Source organism: Taudactylus pleione, unplaced genomic scaffold (genome assembly GCF_031769625.1).
Source record: "Taudactylus pleione unplaced genomic scaffold, aTauple2 ptg000053l, whole genome shotgun sequence".
Lineage (NCBI taxonomy): Eukaryota > Metazoa > Chordata > Amphibia > Anura > Myobatrachidae > Taudactylus > Taudactylus pleione.
In genome coordinates, this window is record NW_028284455.1 from 26,457,649 (window position 1) to 26,477,345 (window position 19,697).

General features: G+C 41.7%; 1 protein-coding gene across 1 annotated transcript in view; it reads left to right on the plus strand.

Moving 5' to 3' along the window:
* Nucleotides 1–19,697, plus strand: part of TGFBR2 (transforming growth factor beta receptor 2) — a 74,500-nt gene that overhangs the window by 41,960 nt on the left and 12,843 nt on the right. Inside the window, exons 2-8 of the mRNA XM_088462764.1 lie at nt 1,366–1,507; nt 4,786–4,970; nt 7,448–7,513; nt 11,111–11,176; nt 14,686–14,857; nt 15,589–15,773; nt 16,922–17,718. Of these exons, the coding sequence (XP_088318890.1) occupies nt 1,366–1,507; nt 4,786–4,970; nt 7,448–7,513; nt 11,111–11,176; nt 14,686–14,857; nt 15,589–15,773; nt 16,922–17,718 (1,613 nt within the window). The remainder of the gene's footprint in view (nt 1–1,365; nt 1,508–4,785; nt 4,971–7,447; nt 7,514–11,110; nt 11,177–14,685; nt 14,858–15,588; nt 15,774–16,921; nt 17,719–19,697) is intronic.

A 19,697-nucleotide genomic window follows, 5' to 3' on the forward strand; every position in this document is an offset into this window, starting at 1 on the left:
AGTTGCAATTGCATTACCGTCCATCTCTGAATCAGGCCCCAGTTAGAAGCACAAGGAGGACTAACATTAAGGTAAGAGGCTGGTACTAAAGTGGCCCAACTCTGCCTATTCAACTTTTATAGTCAAATGTACAGATCAGGGTTCCCAACACCAGTCTCCCTACTTGCCCTCCCTGCACTTCTTAGCCATGTATATGTGGTCCCTGCTATTTACACTGATCTGCCCTATATCTTGATGAGCTTTATGATAAAGCTCATCAAGATATAGGGCAGATCAGTGTAAATAGCAGGGACCACATATACATATTGAGGGAGCTACAATTTGGCCTCTTTACTGAGTGGACAGGTGGAGGAAACTTATTTTACTCTAGAGCACATATGATAAAACTGTAGAGTCTTCAATAAATAAATGAATGAAAGCCCATGGGCACTGGTGCCGGATCCACTTCTGGGACTTTGGGGAGAATTCATGAAGCAGTGGCCTCTGTAAGCTGCGGCTTTCCGGCGGGTTGCAGATACATATATAAAACCGGAGTCAATGTAAAGCCCGGCTTTATTATGTGCCATCTGATGGGAAGTGTCAGGGATTGTCAGTGGGGAGCAGTGGGTGTCGTGTGCATGTGCCCTAAATTTTGGAATCAACTATTTTTATATTTTTCTTTTTTAATATCAATATGTTGGCTAAGTATTTTAAGTATAATCAGTTTATTAAAATATAACACTTAAGAACGTAGGCATTCATAATATTGTTTTATTACTGTAAAATATGATTAGTTATAAGAAAAACCAGAACCAACCATAAACGGGATGGATTTCTTGATTAAAATTAGGACTGACACTTTTTTTCAATGATGAAAGCTGAACCTGAATCCAAAATAGTGTGAAGCCTAATATATTTTCACATCTGTGCCATGTTTGCGGATTCTTCATTGGTCTTCCCACATACCCCTCTGAGAGCCACACAGTACTGGTTTTTAACCAGGGATGTGAATTAGGGGTCTATGTACTAGGCCTCGGAGAGAGTTAAAGGTACCAACCAATCAGCTCCTAACAGTCATTTTTAAACACCGCCTGTAAAGTGACAGGAGCTGATTGGTTGGTACTTTGTTTCCATCCAGTTTATCTTTCTCCAAGGCTTAGTACAAAGTACCCCAACCACGGATGACTGCTGCCGCCATTTTGCCCCATTTTCCAGGTATGGTGCAGATAAAGCTCAAATAGTCCGAAGAGGACACCCCAAAACCGGACTGTCTAAGTGAAAATGGATCTGGTTAAGAAGAACCATTGTCTAGACCATGCCTGTTTTCTTTGCTAATATTCAGAGTGATTTATTGCAGTACATAATTAGCTGTTATGTTTTGAACAGGTGAAGCTGACCTGAGTGGAAGGTTATGCTTATTTTGTGATGTGTTGGTAACAACGTGCACAGGAAACAAAGGTCGCTGCAACAGTACTTGTTTCAAATCTTCGTTTTGTCAAGATCCAGAAGAAGTTTGCGTGGCAATATGGTATGTAAAAATATTTTAATGTTCTAATGTAAGTTTATCTTTTATGATTTATGGATCATTCTGATCATTTAACCTTTTGAAGTCCAAACCCATTGATTGACTAGCATTTTAATACAGCTGCAAAGCATACAACTGCTCTTTAACTTGAAACCCACACTTTATCCATATCTGTTTGTGGGGATGGGTACGGGATGCCACCGCTCGGGATCCCGGCCGTTAAAATCCTGATGCCAGCATCTCTACAGGGTTAGGATACTGACACCTGTTGGTAGGTATCCTAACCTTCCCTCTACCTACCCTAACCCTCCGTCTCCATTGCCTGAATCTAACCCCCCCTTGTGCCTAAACCTAACCTCCCCCTACCCGCACACTAAACCTAACACTCCCCCCTAGTGCCTACTTACCTTCAGGATGCCGACGCCGAGATTCTGACAGGTGTCGGGATTCCGGCACCGGTATTCTAAGCGCCGGCATCCCCTGTGCCGGGATACACAATGTATCCCCTATTTGTGCTTGTATGCATGCAGTTGTGCTGCATCAACATTTTTTTTCTGGGTCTGATCCATTTCATTGTTTTTACAGCATATCAATGTACTTGGATAGGTTTATTCTATGGCAAAACGTTATGTACAAGCCCATCAAGGGTTACCACAAGCCGCTTCAACATTTGTCTGTATTTTTCCCACTGATTTCTTTGCCTTATTTTCATAGCCCATTCATTGTAGTAGCTTTGAGCACTACATGTAGAAACGCCATTTAAATGAATGGCCAATAGACATTATTGAAGCTGCACAGGGATTGTGAATGTGTTTTTTTTTTTTCCCCACATCAGTAGTGATACAATTACTTTCAGATATTTATTGTAAGTTGAGGTGCAAATTTTGGATCTATGGCCATCTGTAAATCATACTGTACATGCTGGCCTTTAGGCAAATCCCTTCGGGGGGGTGCAGCCAGAGATGGGAGGTGCTGGGGTGTGTGTCACAGCCAGGTGGGAGGTGCTGGGGGTGTGTGTCACAGCCAGGTGGGAGGTGTTGGGGGTGTGTGTCGCAGCCAGGTGGGAGGTGCTGGGGGTGTGGCTCAGCCAGATGGAAGGTACTGGAACCTAGCACTGTGATCCCGTCATCGTGGCCCTGCTCCTGCTATACATAATTGCAATTCCTGGCATTACAAAGTGGGGAGTGGGCCATGATGATATTGTGATTTAGAGTGAATTGCGTCATCAAACTGCCTGGGCCGCCCACATCCCATGGGAAATGGGCAGCAGCATATAGCCGCTAGTAGAATGAGAGAGACTTGCTTACTCTTCCTGGAGCCAGGAGAACAACCGGAGATTCTGGTGTCTCCAAGAAGTTTGGGAGAGTAATGGTGCGTACACACGGTACAACTTTCCAGGACGATATGAACGATAAGGATATCGATCAACGTTATATCATTGACTTTTTATCAGTCATCGACCAACGATGCGCGTGCCCACATGGGCGATTAAGATATCTTTCATTGTCCATGCTTGCAGGCCAACTTAGTCGATATCGATGAATAAATCGTTCATACTGCATGATCATCAATATCGTTGTTTTTGGACACTCCCTGGTGTAAATCGGGGCCAAACTTCAGTGAGTTTGATGCAAACAGAACACCCGTGGTAACACCCACCTTGGCATGCATGTCATGAGTGTGAAAGGGTTAATCAAACTGAAACCACCCAATCTGTCTAAAAATTACTAAAAACTCCTCCAAGTGCAACCATCATCTCTGCTTCCAACAGATAGCAGTCAGAGTCCTCAGAGGCTTTGTATAAATGCTGCATGCCTGCACACCTATGAATGAACAGTATAATAGTTTCCCTGCAGTACTGCTAAGTGGCACATGTATTATCATTGTTTCTGTGCCACACTGAAGTCTTAGGCTGGGTACACACTAGGCGACCCGCCAGCGTGATGCCTGCTGGCACGATTTATCAGGTGGTCGGTCCACACTGCACGATCCGGTGAACGGCCGTCCGATATATATCGTTTACCTGCACCATGCACCTTCCTGGCATCGGCAGCTGGGTCGCTCAGTCGACTGTGAATGCACGGCTGATGGAACAACCCCGATGTAAACGTGCATCGTGCATACACACTATCTGGCATATCATCCGAGAAATCGTCTAGTGTGTACACAGCATAAGGCTCAGTCCCATCTAGACAAATATCTGCATACATTTTATATGTTCTGCTCATGTAGGTGTCCTGGTTTTTTCCCACATGCTGGTGGGCTTTTTGGTTTCTGAATAAATTGGCCCCAGTATGTGTGTATTTAATTTCATTCCATCTGTGTGTTGGTCCCTACATCAGTAACCTGTGTCACATTTGTTTTCGTTGTCTAATTTCCTCACTACAGCTACACAAATACAAATAAATTCCACTAGGGTAGAGTTTGATGTGAGTGAGTAATCCTTATATGATACAAATAATGCAGCACTGTAAATTAGAATAACTGATATATTTTAAACAGTGAGATTCAGTGTTCAATAAATCACTGCTATAATGACTCATTAATTCATTTCCATTAAAATGCATTGTAGGACAGGGTATAGCAGGCAGTTCTGCAACCTCTCACTGGGGCTTATTCTGTGTCGCAGACAAACGCGTACACAGCAGCATCTATATGCAGTCACCCGTCTGCGACTTAATGCAAATGCTGCTACAAACGCCTTCCCTTGTGTACATCCGTTCAGTCAACTGTACAAGGACTGAGACTCCCACTTTTACATACTGTAATACTGATTGGTGCATCCTTATATGCCACAATCGGTCGCACCATCGAAATTGCACTAGCCCAATGGCAGATGCAGTTTCTCCGTCTGACCATGGCCTGTGCCTGTGCTGCGCACCTGGGAATGCAGCCGCTTGCAGTGACACATCTACAACATTCCCACAGCACACACCCACTGAAGAGACCATTTTTACTTGCACTACTAGCTACTAGCCACCTCCCAGTCACCACCCATCACTCTTTTTTTTTTTTTTTTTATTATACCGTCTGTTCACTTAGATATGTGAACACCAGGATTGCATGTGACTCAATATCTCCTGTATTGGTATATACTGTTATGTTTAAGCATAACTTAGATGTAATCAAGTAAAGTAAAACCATTATTTGATATAGATGTTTGTGTGTGTATGTATATACAGTATGTGTATATATGATATAATATAATTTCAGAGGTTGTGTACTATTACTGAGCTCAATGTATATACAAAGCATATTTACTTTTTGCTTTATTGTCTTAGGAGAAACAATGGTTCTTCTATAACTGAGGAAACACTATGCCATAACCCCAACACACTGCTGTATGGGCACCTGCTGGATAACTATCCAACATGTCACATGGAAAAAAAGAAGATATCAGTAGGAACTATATTTATGTGTGCTTGCACTGAAGAGGAGTGTAACAAAGAGTTTATATTTAAAGAAGGTATGTATACTATATTTACATGTATTCTGTCTGATCAATGAAGGGTCCTTATATTAAGATGTGAGCAAAACTAGATCCGAATCCTCCCATGAAACTTGAGAGTTTTAAAAATGCAGCAGTGATTTTCATTTACATGTACATTCTACATGGTCATGGGTAAGCTACATGGATGTTACTGTAAGGTACAGGACTGCAGGCCTGATGTTATCAAACACTATTCATTCTATGAAGTTAGTTACATAACAATTGAGTCTTTTGAAAGTGATGTGTAGATGACAAATACTGTATGAGGACAAAACACCTAAATGTTAGGAATACTGTAGTTTGGTAAACTTGTTTGCTTTATACAGTAGGACACATATTTTGTCTTTCTTTTTTGTTTCCTTTTACCTCCTTCCTTTATAGGCACATTTCCTTTCATTAGCTTGTGACACCTGTTTTTTTCTCTCTGCTGGAAGCATCCTGTAGCCGGTCAATCCTGACACTTCTGTCCCTATCCGCTTCCTTTTAGATAAGGACCTGACACTGAAATCAAGTCTCCAATAGAGAAATAGAAAGGGCAGTGTTATTCTGGACTGTGCAACAGTTTTGATGATGTAGAAGCTCCCTCTGGTGACACCAGCTACCTGGTTACACTTAACCAGGGACGAAGCTAAGCTTTCTTTCCCCTGTGGCAAAGACACAGCTTTTCCCAGCTTTATCGCCATCCACTTTATCTCTCTCCAAGGCTTAGTACATAGACCCCATAGTCAAATAATCCTGAAAAGAATATGAAAACATTTGCAAAGAACATCACTATAAAAAATACTTTGTTCCATCAGAACTTCCCAAGTGCCCCTTACATGACCCTCACAGTTGCTCATATACCTATCAGACCTCTCCACATGCCCAACATCAGACCCTCTAACTGCTGATCCTATCTATGCCTCCCCTGCATTTTTTTAACTAGTCCTGAGCCCGTGCTCAGGACTGGTTATGCTTTTGAGGGGTGACCCATCGTATTTCACTTTTTTTTTTTTAACACGATACACACATGCAGCCTATACATACCTCACTGATGTGTGCAAGCTGCATGTTCAGGGGTGCTTGGTTATGGGGAACACAGTCAACACGGGTAGGAAACACGTTCACATACATACATTGAAAAATAAAATTCAGCAAAACACGATTCTTGGTAAATTTTGAGTGTTTCAGCTGACAAGTCACCCGTGTACCTGAGATACTGTGAGTGTTTAAACTCGGGCAATCTCAGACCAGACACGATTCTTAATAAATATTACCCCTAACACTCATACTTGCATATGCTTGGTTATGAAGTATATGCAAGGCAAAAACATGCAGGATATACTCCAACAACAGGCTTATGTTCAACTACGCATCAGGCCCTGAGAGCATATTAATTTTCTACTACTATGGTACTATATGGACATTGCTACTAATATTGTTTTATCTCCGGTGTTTATCATTAATGCAAGAACTGCTAAGTAGTAGAGAATAATATATTTCTTAATAGTCCATGTACTCCGGTTTTCCTCCAACATTCCAAACACACATTGGTAGTTCACCTGGCTGCTGCCAAACATGTATGTGTCCATGTGTTAGGGAATATAGATTGTAAGCTCCACTGCAGCAGGGACTGATGCAAATGACTAAAATATTTTCTATAAAGCTCTGCATAAGTATGTGAGCTCCGTATATAGGGCCTGATTCTGTAAGGATCGTAATTGCAAAGCTGCACTCAGGCAGCTTTGCAATTGTGATCCTTGCAGATATGGTAATGCACAGGAGGCATCACGCTGTTCAACGCAGCATCTGTTAATCTGCGTACCATCGGCCAGCTGCGGTGACTCATAGGGTCCCGCAGCCGGCCGCCGCAGTTTAGAGGAAGAGGCCAGGAAATCTTTCACCCGACGGAGATCCGAACCTCTTCCCTCCCGCCCAACGGCGGCAACACGCCTCCGTTTCGGGGAACACCGCCCCCTCCCTGCCTTCAAATAGCAGCAGACTGTCAATCACTGACAGTCTGCTGCCAGTTTGCAAGCAGACTCGCAGACCCATTCTGCACATGCGTAGAACGGGTCTGGCGCCTGCGCAGATTCCCAAACATGGGGAATCTGCATTCAGCAGTGCATTAGCGTGCACTGCTGAATCAGGCCCATAGTAGATAAATAACTTTTACTAAATCAATAATTTTATTTTGGAAGTGAGCAAGATTAAGCCAGGATCATCTTGCTTGACAAATCAATATAATTTCTTCCATGATACATGGGGAATAATGCAAGCAGTGGGTGCCTAGGTGCATGTAACTCCCAGGACTTCTGCTGTTCTACTACTGTAGTTACATTTAAAAATAATTTAAATTGAAAAAGAGAACCCACATAGAGGTCTGCTGTAGAGAAGACACAGTAATTGTATGCATTCAGCTCAGTAAAAACATCACTCAATTCCATGCCACAAATGTCTTTTCTTTCTTATAGGAGATGTCCTTCAAACAGGAATAACCACTCATAAATTTACCCTAGATGAAGGCAACCCACCAGCAGGTAATGTTGCACACGATTATTCTTTTTCAACTTAGAGCAATTGTGTTTGTCGGTTATGATGCATTTGAGGTGAACATAGTATACTAAAAATAGCATAATTATTAGTGTGGTAGATCGGGAAAGGGGCATGCAGCTGTTTAGCATGGCTCACAATTTATTAGATGAAAAGAGAGTGCATTGTTGTGGTACTGTATTTATAAACATGAAAACAAGTATTTACAAATTGCAGAATATTTTTATATGTGCTTTACATGACACATCACCTTCTTTCCATCAATGATTGTTACCATTAAATTATACTATTATCAGTTATATTGCGCCAGCATTTTGTGTTGCTCTTTACAATTCAGAACAAAGCTGTAATAAAACAAGACTGGGTGATGACTGACAGACAAAGAGGTAAGAGGGCCCTGCTTACAATCTTAGACATTACACTGAATCATTACTTTAGACCAGTGGTTCTAAAACTCATGCTATTGCTGCAGGTGGTATCTGATTACAATAGATGTCTCCTGTGTGCTGTTGGATGCATGCTATTGCTGCAGGAGGTATCTGATTACAATAGAGTCTCCTGTGTGCCATTGGATGCATGCTATTGCTGCAGGAGGTATCTGATTACAATAGATGTCTCCTGTGTACTGTTGAATGCATGCTGTTGCTGCAGGAGGTGTCTGATTACAATAGATGTCTCCTGTGTGCTGTTGGATGCATGCTATTGCTGCAGGAGGTATCTGATTACAATAGAGTCTCCTGTGTGCCATTGGATGCATGCTATTGCTGCAGGAGGTATCTGATTACAATAGATGTCTCCTGTGTGCTGTTGGATGCATGCTATTGCTGCAGGAGGTGTCTGAGGACAATAGATGTCTCCTGTCGGCATCGCAGATCCAAGTGCTGCAACCGAAAATGTAGCATTGGATCCGATGTGTGAAGCATTGGTAATCTGAGACTGCTCAGGCCACCTTATCTGATCTGCTGAGGCCAATACGTCTGCGTTGGTAGATGCAGACTCTGGCCTTGGCACTCCCAGAAAACAGAGATGACATGCCCACATCCTTGGGATAGCTGCCCAACGCTGTCCCCTCTACACCCTCAAACGGCCACAGCCTGTCAATCACAGCCTGCGTGTGATGACGCTGGATCCATTCTGCAAATGCGTAAACCATCAGGTATGTCTTAATTTTGTAGAGCTGTTTGCTGATGCATATTATTCTCAGAACACTTCAAGAAACAGTTTGCCAATCTGAAAAAGTTGAATGAGCACAAAACCTATCTCTGTCCATGAACTTTGTCAATCTTGGTTCCTGCTAAACCAGCATTTGGAGACTACACTGTTAAACCCCATGTCCAGTATTAGTGTGTTCTGGACCTGAAAGGGAATTCATAACATAGTAGGTCAATAGGGAAACGAGCTGTTGGCAAATTAACCCACAGGTGTACAACAAGCCTCTTTGGTGATAAGTTACCAGGCACATTTTCCAACAAAAAGGACACACATCCTTAATTCCTTGCAGTAGCCATTGGGTCCAGGTCTCAGTCATTCTAAACCAGAGACCAGTTTGAGAGCTGTGGAAGCTTCCTTGGTGACTCCTGGGGTACAGTATTTTGGTGTCTAATAAGAAGCATGTTTTCTATAGGTATTCTATGTTTGAGTTGCGGAGCATCTATACATACAGTATTTTGAAATTAATAATTGTTCATTGTTTGTTCATAGGACAATTTTGTAGTTTTGTTCCAATACTTTGTTCTCAATTCTCAGCGCAACCTCTGTTTACTGATTCAGAAGCACCTGAAACTAGTAGAAACTCAAAATGTCCCATGTTATTTCACCCATGTATAATCAAAAAGAATCACTGTAGAGGTAAATTACAAAGTGTAAAATATCTGTTGCGCAGTGTAAAATTAGGACCTGTATGTCTAAATTTCCACTAAACTGGATGGGTTTGGGTAGCAATTGTTGCACCAGAGATTTATTGAGCAAACAATCCCATATAAATGTTGCATATGGAATCCACAGATCATTTTGGTATCGAAATAAGGTAGTTAGTTAGCAAGAGTATACTTGCAAGATGGATCTCTCCTGCAGCATTGGTGCTTTTGATGTTTTTAGGTGGTCGATCCAGTAAACTTGGCACATTCAAAATATGTTCTGTGTCTGTGCCATACTTGTGCATCGCTGCAATTACAGATGCAGCGGTTTCTGTAATAACATTTGTTCTAGCTTTATCAGCCAAAGATACAATTCTTCTTTTATTTGGTGGGTAGTATACCTTAATCTAAACTTAACCCTTTTGCTTGTGTACCTTTTGATAAATGTTGAAGTTTAACAATGTTTAAACACCTTTGATTTCACTTTTTCATGGTCTGTCGGTTTTATTATAATTAATGATATCCTTAAAAACTAGGGATGTGCAGGCTCGGATAGGTTCGAATTTTCCCGCCAAGTTTGGATTTTTCCCACAAAAAAACGGGTCTCAGAAAGGGGCAAAACGTCCTCTTTCATGGACCAACATGATCTTCCATGGACTTTTATCCAGGAATGATGACGTTTTGCCTCTTTCTGAGACCCATTTTTTGGCGGGAAAAATCGAACCTATCCGAGCCTGCACATCCCCAACCTTAAAGCTGTTTTAAATTTTTTTAATAGTTCAATCTACATCCAAGAGTTGGTATCTGATAGACAGACTTATTTTTTTTTTCATTTGCCATTGGATACTACACACTTCAGCTCTGCCATTTACATAAACTTGTATTAACGAAGCTGTTGTGTGCCACATAAAATAATCATAAACAACTCCGCTTTGATTTTATAATTTTGATGAAAAATTAAAAGAACAAAACAACAAACTAGCAAAATATGCAGATCCCCTATACATTTAGATTTGTGCAAATATGTCTTATTTTTCTGCCATGACCCTACTGTGTGTAGAGCCATGCTTACTGTCAGCTTTTGTGCTGCCATTACAGCGATTGCATGCACGGATGGCACTGTACATTCCAGACAAAGTAAAATTGTAATTTAAAATTCTTAAAACCACTTCCCGACTTGTTCCATTTTTCGTTACCTGCTGCTTTCTTATAGTAGAGTTTTCTAGCAAGCCTCCGTTTTCGTACTATAGCACCAACAAAACCTTTTTGCTTTTAACTGCTGCAGAAGAGGGTGTATGCAAGGACCGTAAGAGCAGAATGAAGCCAGTGTTCTGCTGCTTGTAAAATGACTTTCAAAGTTATCCATAATATGATACATGGAGAACATACCAAGCGAGGGGTGACACGGGGTATATCAGGATCCCTGCAGTTCTACTAGTTTGGGCCTGGACAACTTGTGGCTCTCCAGCTGTTGTGAAGCTACAAGTCCCAGCATGCCCTGCCACTGTTTTAGCATTCCCTAATAGCAAGACTCTAGCAGAGCATGCTGGGAGTTGTAGTTTCACAGCAGCTGGAGAGCCATAGGTTGGCTAGGCCTGTTCTAGTTAGATGTAAAAAGGATTTTAATTGAAAAAGAGAACCTAGATGGAGTACTGCTGTAGAGAACATACAGTAATTTTATGCATTTAGTGCAATAAAAAATTACCCAATGTATTTTCTTTTGTGTAGGAGATGTCCTTCAAACAGCAATAACCACTCATAAATCTACCAAACCCGAAGATAACCCAGGAGAAGGTAATATTGCATATGGTTATCCCCTTTCCACTTAGAGCAGTTGTGTTTGTCAGTTATGATTAATTTGAGGTGAACACAGCACACTAAGAACAACAGCATAAATATTATTATGTTAGGGGCACAGATCCTTTGAGCACGACGCACAATTTATTAGCTGAAAAGGAAAAAGAAGTGTGGTGTTATGGTATTTAATGAGCAAGAAATGGACAGAGTTTCACCAGACACATCGCCTCCCCAGCCATGATATTTACAGTCAAATGAACATTACACTGAATCAATAATTTACAAGAGAAAACAATGTTTTTGTAGAGCTTTTTCTTTCCTTCCTATCAAGAAAAGTGCCATTACTTTCACTTGTTATTGAATACAGTGGTGAGCTTGATCCGTGTGCCATATTTTATATCTGCCTGCACATCAGCTATTATATCTTCATATGGAATTTTTTAAGATACTTTCCGGGCATTCAGTATGATTTACCGCCGGCCGCATGATCACGGCAGCTGCAGCCCGACAGAGGAGGAAATCCTGATCGTCCTATAGGTAAGTATAAACTAACCTAATTTTACCCCCTAACCCTCAACCCTCCTTTAGGGTGCCTATCCCTAACTCCCCCCCCGTACCTAACCCTAATCCCCTCTCTAAGTACCTAAACCTAACTCCCCTGGGGGGCCTAACCCTAACCTCCCCCCGGGGGTGCCTCACCCTAAGCCCCCCTTCCTCTAGCTTGACCCTAACCTCCCGGGGGGTGTCTAACCCTAAGTCCCCCCCCAGGAGCCCTAAACCTAACTCTCACAACCCCTCCCCCACCGCAGCTGTCGGCGCCCGGCATCCCTTCGATCGGGATGCCGAGCGCCGGTCTCCTGGCGTCGGTAAAATGACAGGTTTCTAGATTTAGACGCCTGTCATTTAACCCTCGCCGAGATTAAGTAGTCTGGAAGCCGGCGGTCGTCATTGCGTCCACCAGCTTCCTGAATGTATACCCTTTCTGGATACTAAGCACTGATACTTTGAGACAACCGATGGACATTAAGCTGCAGATACAATTCTGATAACTGTCTCCTACGTACTTAGATGCACATGACTGATATATCCAGTGAGATATCTCAGGTGCCTATGGCTTTGCAATTATTTGCTACAATATATTCTGATGGTACATTATAAAATGAGTTCATTTTATAATGTACCAATGTTCATGTAACATTGTTTATTGGTGTCTTTATTTGTATGCAATTCTTTAATAAATTGTTTGGCCTATTACGTCAATAGAAAGATGAGCTGTCGGAGAATTAATATAAAATTGGACAACACGATATTGCTTCTATGTTGAAAATAAGTAGATTTGTTCTTTCTCCATAGTTAAGGAATAGCATCCATAAATAATTTATTTTAAACAACGTTTTATAAATAACATGAAATGAATGCAAACAAAAGGTAAAACCAGTAGACCTCCTACTCAGAAGATGAAAGCAATCGGAGGGCTATTTGTTATAGTACAGCATGTGTATATAAATGCAAATGAGATGAGAGCAGTACAGTTAGGAATACTCTGCGGCTTTCTGATAGGCAGTAACACACAGATAGTGACAAAGCTGTAACACACAGGGAAACATACACTGACTAGTACTCGCTGTGTGCTATTGATATTCTCGATTGAAACAATGTTATTATAATAATACAATTCAAATGTCTGTATTGAGGATATAGATGTAACTGAAAACCGAACACACCCAAACTTTGTGGTTTCAACTCAAATCGAGTCCCGGCTCAGATCACCTTTGGGGTTCCAAAAAGAACCAAGCCCTTGCTCGGGTCTGCTGTAAGTTCGGAATTCGGATTTAAAAAACGAATCTTGGGTTTTGGATTGAATGTAAACCGGTCCAAATTACATGATTTTAGCTGTTTTTCTAAATTTTAAAGCAATCCAAAAACTAATTCCAAACCAAAACAGTTGAGGGTGGATTTGCTACAACCATAACACTTGAGGTTGGTTTTTCCAAAACCATAACACGAGAGTCAACACACATCTCTAATGGAGGCTAGACTAGCTCAGCTAATTCTGTGATTCAAACGATACTTAGGGCACGGAAGCCTGCCTCTGCCCGCATCTATTGCAGAGTTTGCCATTCTTTTGGTCAATGGTGTTTCCATAGGAAGTATGATCCTAATGGGGGGTATCCACTTAGCGATATACAAACGAGAGCACGATTGCGAAATTGCAATCGTGCTGTATTTTGTATAGCTAGTGATGTGCCTAGACTGAACGTTCACTCGTTCAGTCCTGGCACATCCCTCATCCCCGCACATGCAGAACCTGACGAGATCGTCAGGTTGACCTGCATGTACGGGCGATGTCGGATGTCAGAAGCGACCCGCGGGCACACGCATCGCGGGTCGCTTCCGTCCACAACATGCCCGATGCATGCGCGATTTGCAAGCGATTGCACGTTAACGACATCGTTATCGTGCAATCGCTTGTTTAAATCGCTAAGTGGATAACCCCCATATGGTGTTCCGGATTTCCAGGGCACTGTCTTTTCTTTAGGCAGGGTAAGACAGTGGTCTTCGCCTGGTCACTTTTAGAGTACGGGTTTCTGTACTGTCAGTCTGGTTCCAGAAGAAGATTGCTTCATTACCAGATGTTAGAATTTTTTTCCAAGGAGTTCTGCTAGTTCAACCTCTTTTTGTTCCACCGGTTGCACCGTGGGATTTGCCTTTGGTTCTTAAGTGGCTAAAAGCTCCCCAATTTGAACCTTTAGACTCTGTAGATTTGAAGTGGTTGACAGCGAAGACCCTTTTTCTTCCTGTCACCTCCTCTGCTCGAAGAGTCTCTGCTCTCCCCTGCAACCATGGAGGTGGTGGATGCTAGGGTAATTGTGTAAAAAAAAAAATATAATTAAATATTGTTCTTTACAGTGCAACTATAGGTCCCAGCAAGCCTGCTCCGGCATACAAGGTACTTGAAGAACCACAAGTACATGCAGGTCTGAACAGTAAGTGCCCGCTGGCACCTATAATTCCACTGTAAAGAAAATATTACAAAAACAGAACACACGCCGATTTTGTTTTAAACCTTTTATTACACGCACTCACACCATACTCACATAGTTCTTGGCTGTGATGTAGTAGTCCATGGTCTTGGAAAACAGAAAAACATGTCACCCAATTCATACCAGACAGCTGTACACTATGTACAGCGCTACCCCAGATATGACAACTCCCATGTGGTTCACTAATTAGCTAATAGACTGCTCTCAGCCAATCAGCAGACAGTTTCTACTTGGGAACCTTAAAAGCAGTACACAGACCCTCTCACATCTTAGCTCCAACCCACAAGTGTTTTGTGCTGCGACTAAGACGCTTGTTTGCCACGACTTGCGTAACAAAGTATGAGGACACATCTGTAGCGCAAAATTGGGAACAATAGTTAACTTTTTTTGCACTTAGTAGAATTTATTGTTGTTCTTGCTAAACTTTGCTGTCCTGACATAGATTTATTCTTTATTTTGTAGGTGATAGAAGTACTTTGCAACGAAGGTCAAATGGGAGTTTCAAAATTAAAAACGTATGCAGGTTTTGTGATAATGAGACATCAACATGTAATCTACTTACAAGCCAATGTGAGAGCAAATGTGAAAGAAATGCAATTTGTGAATTCCAAGATGAAGTATGTGTGACAATATGGTAAGGGCAGGTTTTCTTCCCTACTTATGATAATAAATTTGTAACCTTGGTTCATTTTCCATAAATTCCACACTTACTATTTTAATATTCTGAAATGTTTTAATTGATGTCATTTGTTTTGTAATATATGTGACTTCAGGAAAGATTAAACAATTATTGGAAAGTGTAAACGGCTAGACCCATCTTTCTGAATCAAGCATGCCCTCAATTATAATTTATCTAGTTTGCATTATTTGCCTTGCTGAAACGACATTTTAATGAACAGTCTCTCAATTTGTATATGACTCTAGACATCGGTATAATTAGTTCTTCTTACTTTGTGATTATAATTAGTTCTTCTTACTTAGTGATAACTGTAGGGGCAATGTGTATTTATTATGGGGGAACATGTTTCCTGTTCTATAAGCAATGACAATACAGTTTCCAGATTGCATCTCAGGAGCTTGTAGAACATATGTGAGGTCCTTAAACTGAATGTAACCTAAGAGAAATGGTTCTTGTGGAAATATGGGGAATCTGTTCAGGAAAAGATCTGCACACTTAGTTATTTAGGACTTCTTAGCAGGCTAGTCCTCTAACATGTTTATATCCATTTGACTGTTCATAATATTGAACAGATATTTATGTACATTTTTCTAACACAGTGGTTTGTATTACATCCCGTATGCATTTATTTGTCATTACTATTACATGCACTTTTTGTTCTAATTTAATTTTTTTTCCTTTCCAAGGAGATATAACGACACCTATATGGGTGATGAGACATTGTGCCATGATCCCAAAATACCGCTATATGGTTACATGCTGGAAGACTATACCTCTTTAAGTTGTACAATGCAAGAAAAGAAGATGGCTGGTGGGATAATGTATATGTGCTCCTGTACTGAAGAGGAGTGTAACGCTTCCTATAAAATAGGTGACTTAAAAAGGCAAAATCTAAATCTGTACCTTCTCCTTTCACATTTTCATATAATTATCAGGAAAAGTAATGATAAAATTATTTTATCACTCTATGTAAAATTTAATGTAATCAGCAGTTTAACTCCAATGAAAAAACAAAAGTGTAATGTGTCATTCCTAAATTATATTTTGGGGGGAGTTTAATTAGCCCCTATAATTTATCGGGGGTGAAAAAATGCAGTAGCCTTGGGCTTGAACTCCAGGGGCTATCCAATTACAGCCTTTTTTTTTCCTGGTAAATTGTCTGTTATCGGGCATTAACACACACAATCTGGGAAAAGTTTCCAGACCTACAGTATATGTTAACCCGCTGTTTGCACTTGATGACACTCTTATTATGGCTTATATCTTTTCGGGTCTGCTCAGGTAAACTATATCTATATTTTGTTCCTATGAACAGGTGAAAACTAGTTCAATTAAAATCTAATTATACATTACTGTTTTATGGAATATTCCCACCAACAATATGATCCTTCGTTAACAACCCCAAATATCAAAACTGCAGGGCCGCTTGCTTGTTAGCTTCTTCCCACAGTCTTCCAGGAAAATGGGTTCTCCAAACATCATTTCTTAATAAACTCATATGTTTGAAAGTGCATTTTCAGTTTAAACTATTCTAGTTGTCAATGTTGGGGAAAAAGCCCAGATGGTGAAGGGGAATGGGACATCCAAAGTTCTGCTAGTTGTGGGGAAGGACTCGGATGTCCATTATACATGTATCATAAGTTCATACTTGCTGACATTCAGCCCCCGCCAGGGGCATGACTGCGCAATCGTGTTGTTTTGGCCCCATCCCTTCTTCACAATGCCGAGATTACCGTCATTGTGAAGCAGGGGGCGGGGCCACAATGAAGTGATTCAGCACAAATCGCATCATTGTCCCAACACTAAACACCCCCCACTGCAGGGTGTGTGCATGGGGAAGCGGGGGGATACAGGTGCTTTGGGACAGTAGGCAAGCATGCATAAGTTATACATGCTACATTATTACCATGGTTACCTAAACACAAATTAATATTTTCATTTTATATTGTTAAGAAGTATTGCTTGCTGTGTCTGTTGTATCTTAAAAAATAAATCTACATTTTTTTTTTTTTTTTCTAGAACAAAGTTCTGGATGGCCAGACACAACCTTTGTTGCACTGTCAAGTCTTCTTCCTCCAGTTGTAATTGCAATTGTCGTCATTTTTATTTTTTATTGTTACCGTGTCCACGGGAAAAAAAAGGCTAGCAAGAAGTGGGAAAATAATCCAAAATGCATGAGACACCCAAATATGGAATGCAGTGATGCCTGTGCCATTATGATAGATGATGACCGCTCAGACATAAGCTCAACTTGTGCCAACAACTTAAATCACAACACAGAGCTTCTACCCATTGAACTAGATACCCTGGTTGGGAAGGGTCGATTTGCTGAAGTGTACAAGGCCAAGCTCAAACAGAATACTTCAGATCAGTTTGAAACCGTAGCTGTAAAGATTTTCCCTTATGAGGAATATGCATCCTGGAAAATGGAGAAAGAGATATTTTCTGATATAAATCTAAAACATGAGAATGTTTTGCAGTTCTTGACTGCCGAGGAGAGGAAGACTGATGTTGGTAAACAATACTGGCTAATCACTGCTTTCCACTCTAAAGGCAATTTGCAGGATTACTTAAAAAGGCACATCATTAGTTGGGAAGATCTCTTACAGCTTGGTGGCTCCTTGTCTCGTGGTGTCGCCCACTTGCACAGTGACCACACACCATGCGGAAGACCAAAGACACCAATTGTTCATCGAGACTTGAAAAGTTCAAATATACTTGTTAAAAATGATCTCGCCTGTTGTTTGTGTGACTTTGGGTTATCTCTTTGGCTTGACCCAACTCTTTCAGTGGATGATCTTGCGAACAGTGGGCAGGTAGGTTGGAAAATGGCCTGGCGATTCATAGGTTGTATGAATATATTATTAAAATAATGAATGTTAAGGTAAAAAGGTAAAATAAGATGGCAAAAATGATTGCTTTCAACAATACATGCCACTGTAAATTTTACATAGCATTTAACTAAAAAAGCCTCACTAATCCAGCACACAGACAGTTTACATATGAGCAACGATGAATCTGTGTCCGTCCATTTCCACATCTTTATATTATTAGTTACTTACATCTTAAGATGTGTGCGACCTTAAATCTAGTGTATAGATATAGATGTGTCTGCAAACATCTATGTCATGCAGCGCGAAACACCTGGCGTGAGTGAGCTGCAAGGTCCCATGCGACTCTGCTTGTGCTGAAGCATCTTTTTTTGCATCTTTTTCATCGAATATGTGTATTAGTCGCAATGCGATGCGACTAAGATGAACCAGGAGACTGTACGGAATAATTTGATATGCGATACTTGTATATCTGTGTGCGACTAAATCTGTATACGAAGCACAACAGAATTTGGTATAACAAGATAAATTGCGGCCGCTGCAGTTTAGCACTTCATATAAAAATTCAGACAGTCGCATACAGATATACATGTCATATATCATAGAAAAAGACACGTGGCGCTAGCAGAGTCGTACAGAACCTGGTGCGCCGAGAGGGGCTGTTTGACGTGACTGCAGCAATAATGTATAAGGACAGATCTGTACATCCAGGTCAAAGATGTATCAATTATCATCAGCTCCAGTATGTGCATCTCTTAGCTAACATCAGTGGCTTAACTCCTGCCCCCGCGGTGGCTTGGAGGCGCTGGGTAGCTTGGGGGCGACGGGGGCAGTAGTAGTAACTACGGAGGGTGCAGGGGGTGCGGTCGCACCCCCTGCACCCTCCATCTGCCGGGCACCCGCTGAGTGTGTTACCAGCGGGCGCCCGGCTCCTATTCAAACCCCTTGGCGGCAGCCGGAGGACGGAGCTCCCTCCGTCTTCCGGGTCCCGCAGGGCACTATGGGAGTGACGTAATGACGTCACTCCCATAGTGCCGAGGAGCGGACGCTGGGGTATGGACGGCAGCAGCACTGGAACGGGGATAAAGGTAATTGTTTGTGTTTTTTTCTTTTGTGTGTGTGTGTTTGTTTGTGTGCGCACGGAGGGGGGGAGCAACTACTGGGGGCTAACTACAGGCGGCTAACTACTAGAAGGGGCACTACAGGGGGCCCTGCATAATGGGCACTACTACAGGGGGCATTAATTTAATGGGCACTACTACAGGGGGCCCTGCATAATGGGCACTACTACAGGGGGCCCTGCATAATGGGCACTACTACAGGGGGCCCTACATAATGGGCACTACTACAGGGGGCATTGCATAAGGGGCACTACTACAGGGGGCATTGCATAAGGGGCACTAGTATAGGGGCATTGCATTTTGGGGCACAACTACAGGGGGCACTGTATAAGGGGCACTAATTTGATACACAGTTTACAGGTTATAAACTATGTTCCCAATAATCTGGTTCTACACAGACATAAAAACTGTGCAACCTGTCTTGAGCTGAGGTGATGGACTGGCAGGAGCAGAAAGGAGGGTTGGTGAAGTAGATCTGTCAGGGTGGGATGTAATGGGCATTACTGTTTGGCATAATGTGTATTTGGCATTACTGTGTGCACAATGTGCTATTAGGGGCATTACTGTGTGGCATAATGTGTTGTATGTGGCATTACAGTGTGGCATAATGTGAAATAGGGGCATTACAGCATGGCATAAATATGTTATAAGCGCTTTACTGTATGTCATTATGTGTTATATGTGGCATTATTGTGTGGGATGTGTAAGGGGCATTGCTGCGTGGCATAATGTGTTGTAAGGGGCACTCCAGTGTGGCATAATGTGTTGTAAGGGGCATTCCGGTGTGGCACACTGTGTTATAAGTGGCATTACTTAGTGTGTCATAATGTGTAAGGCACGTTG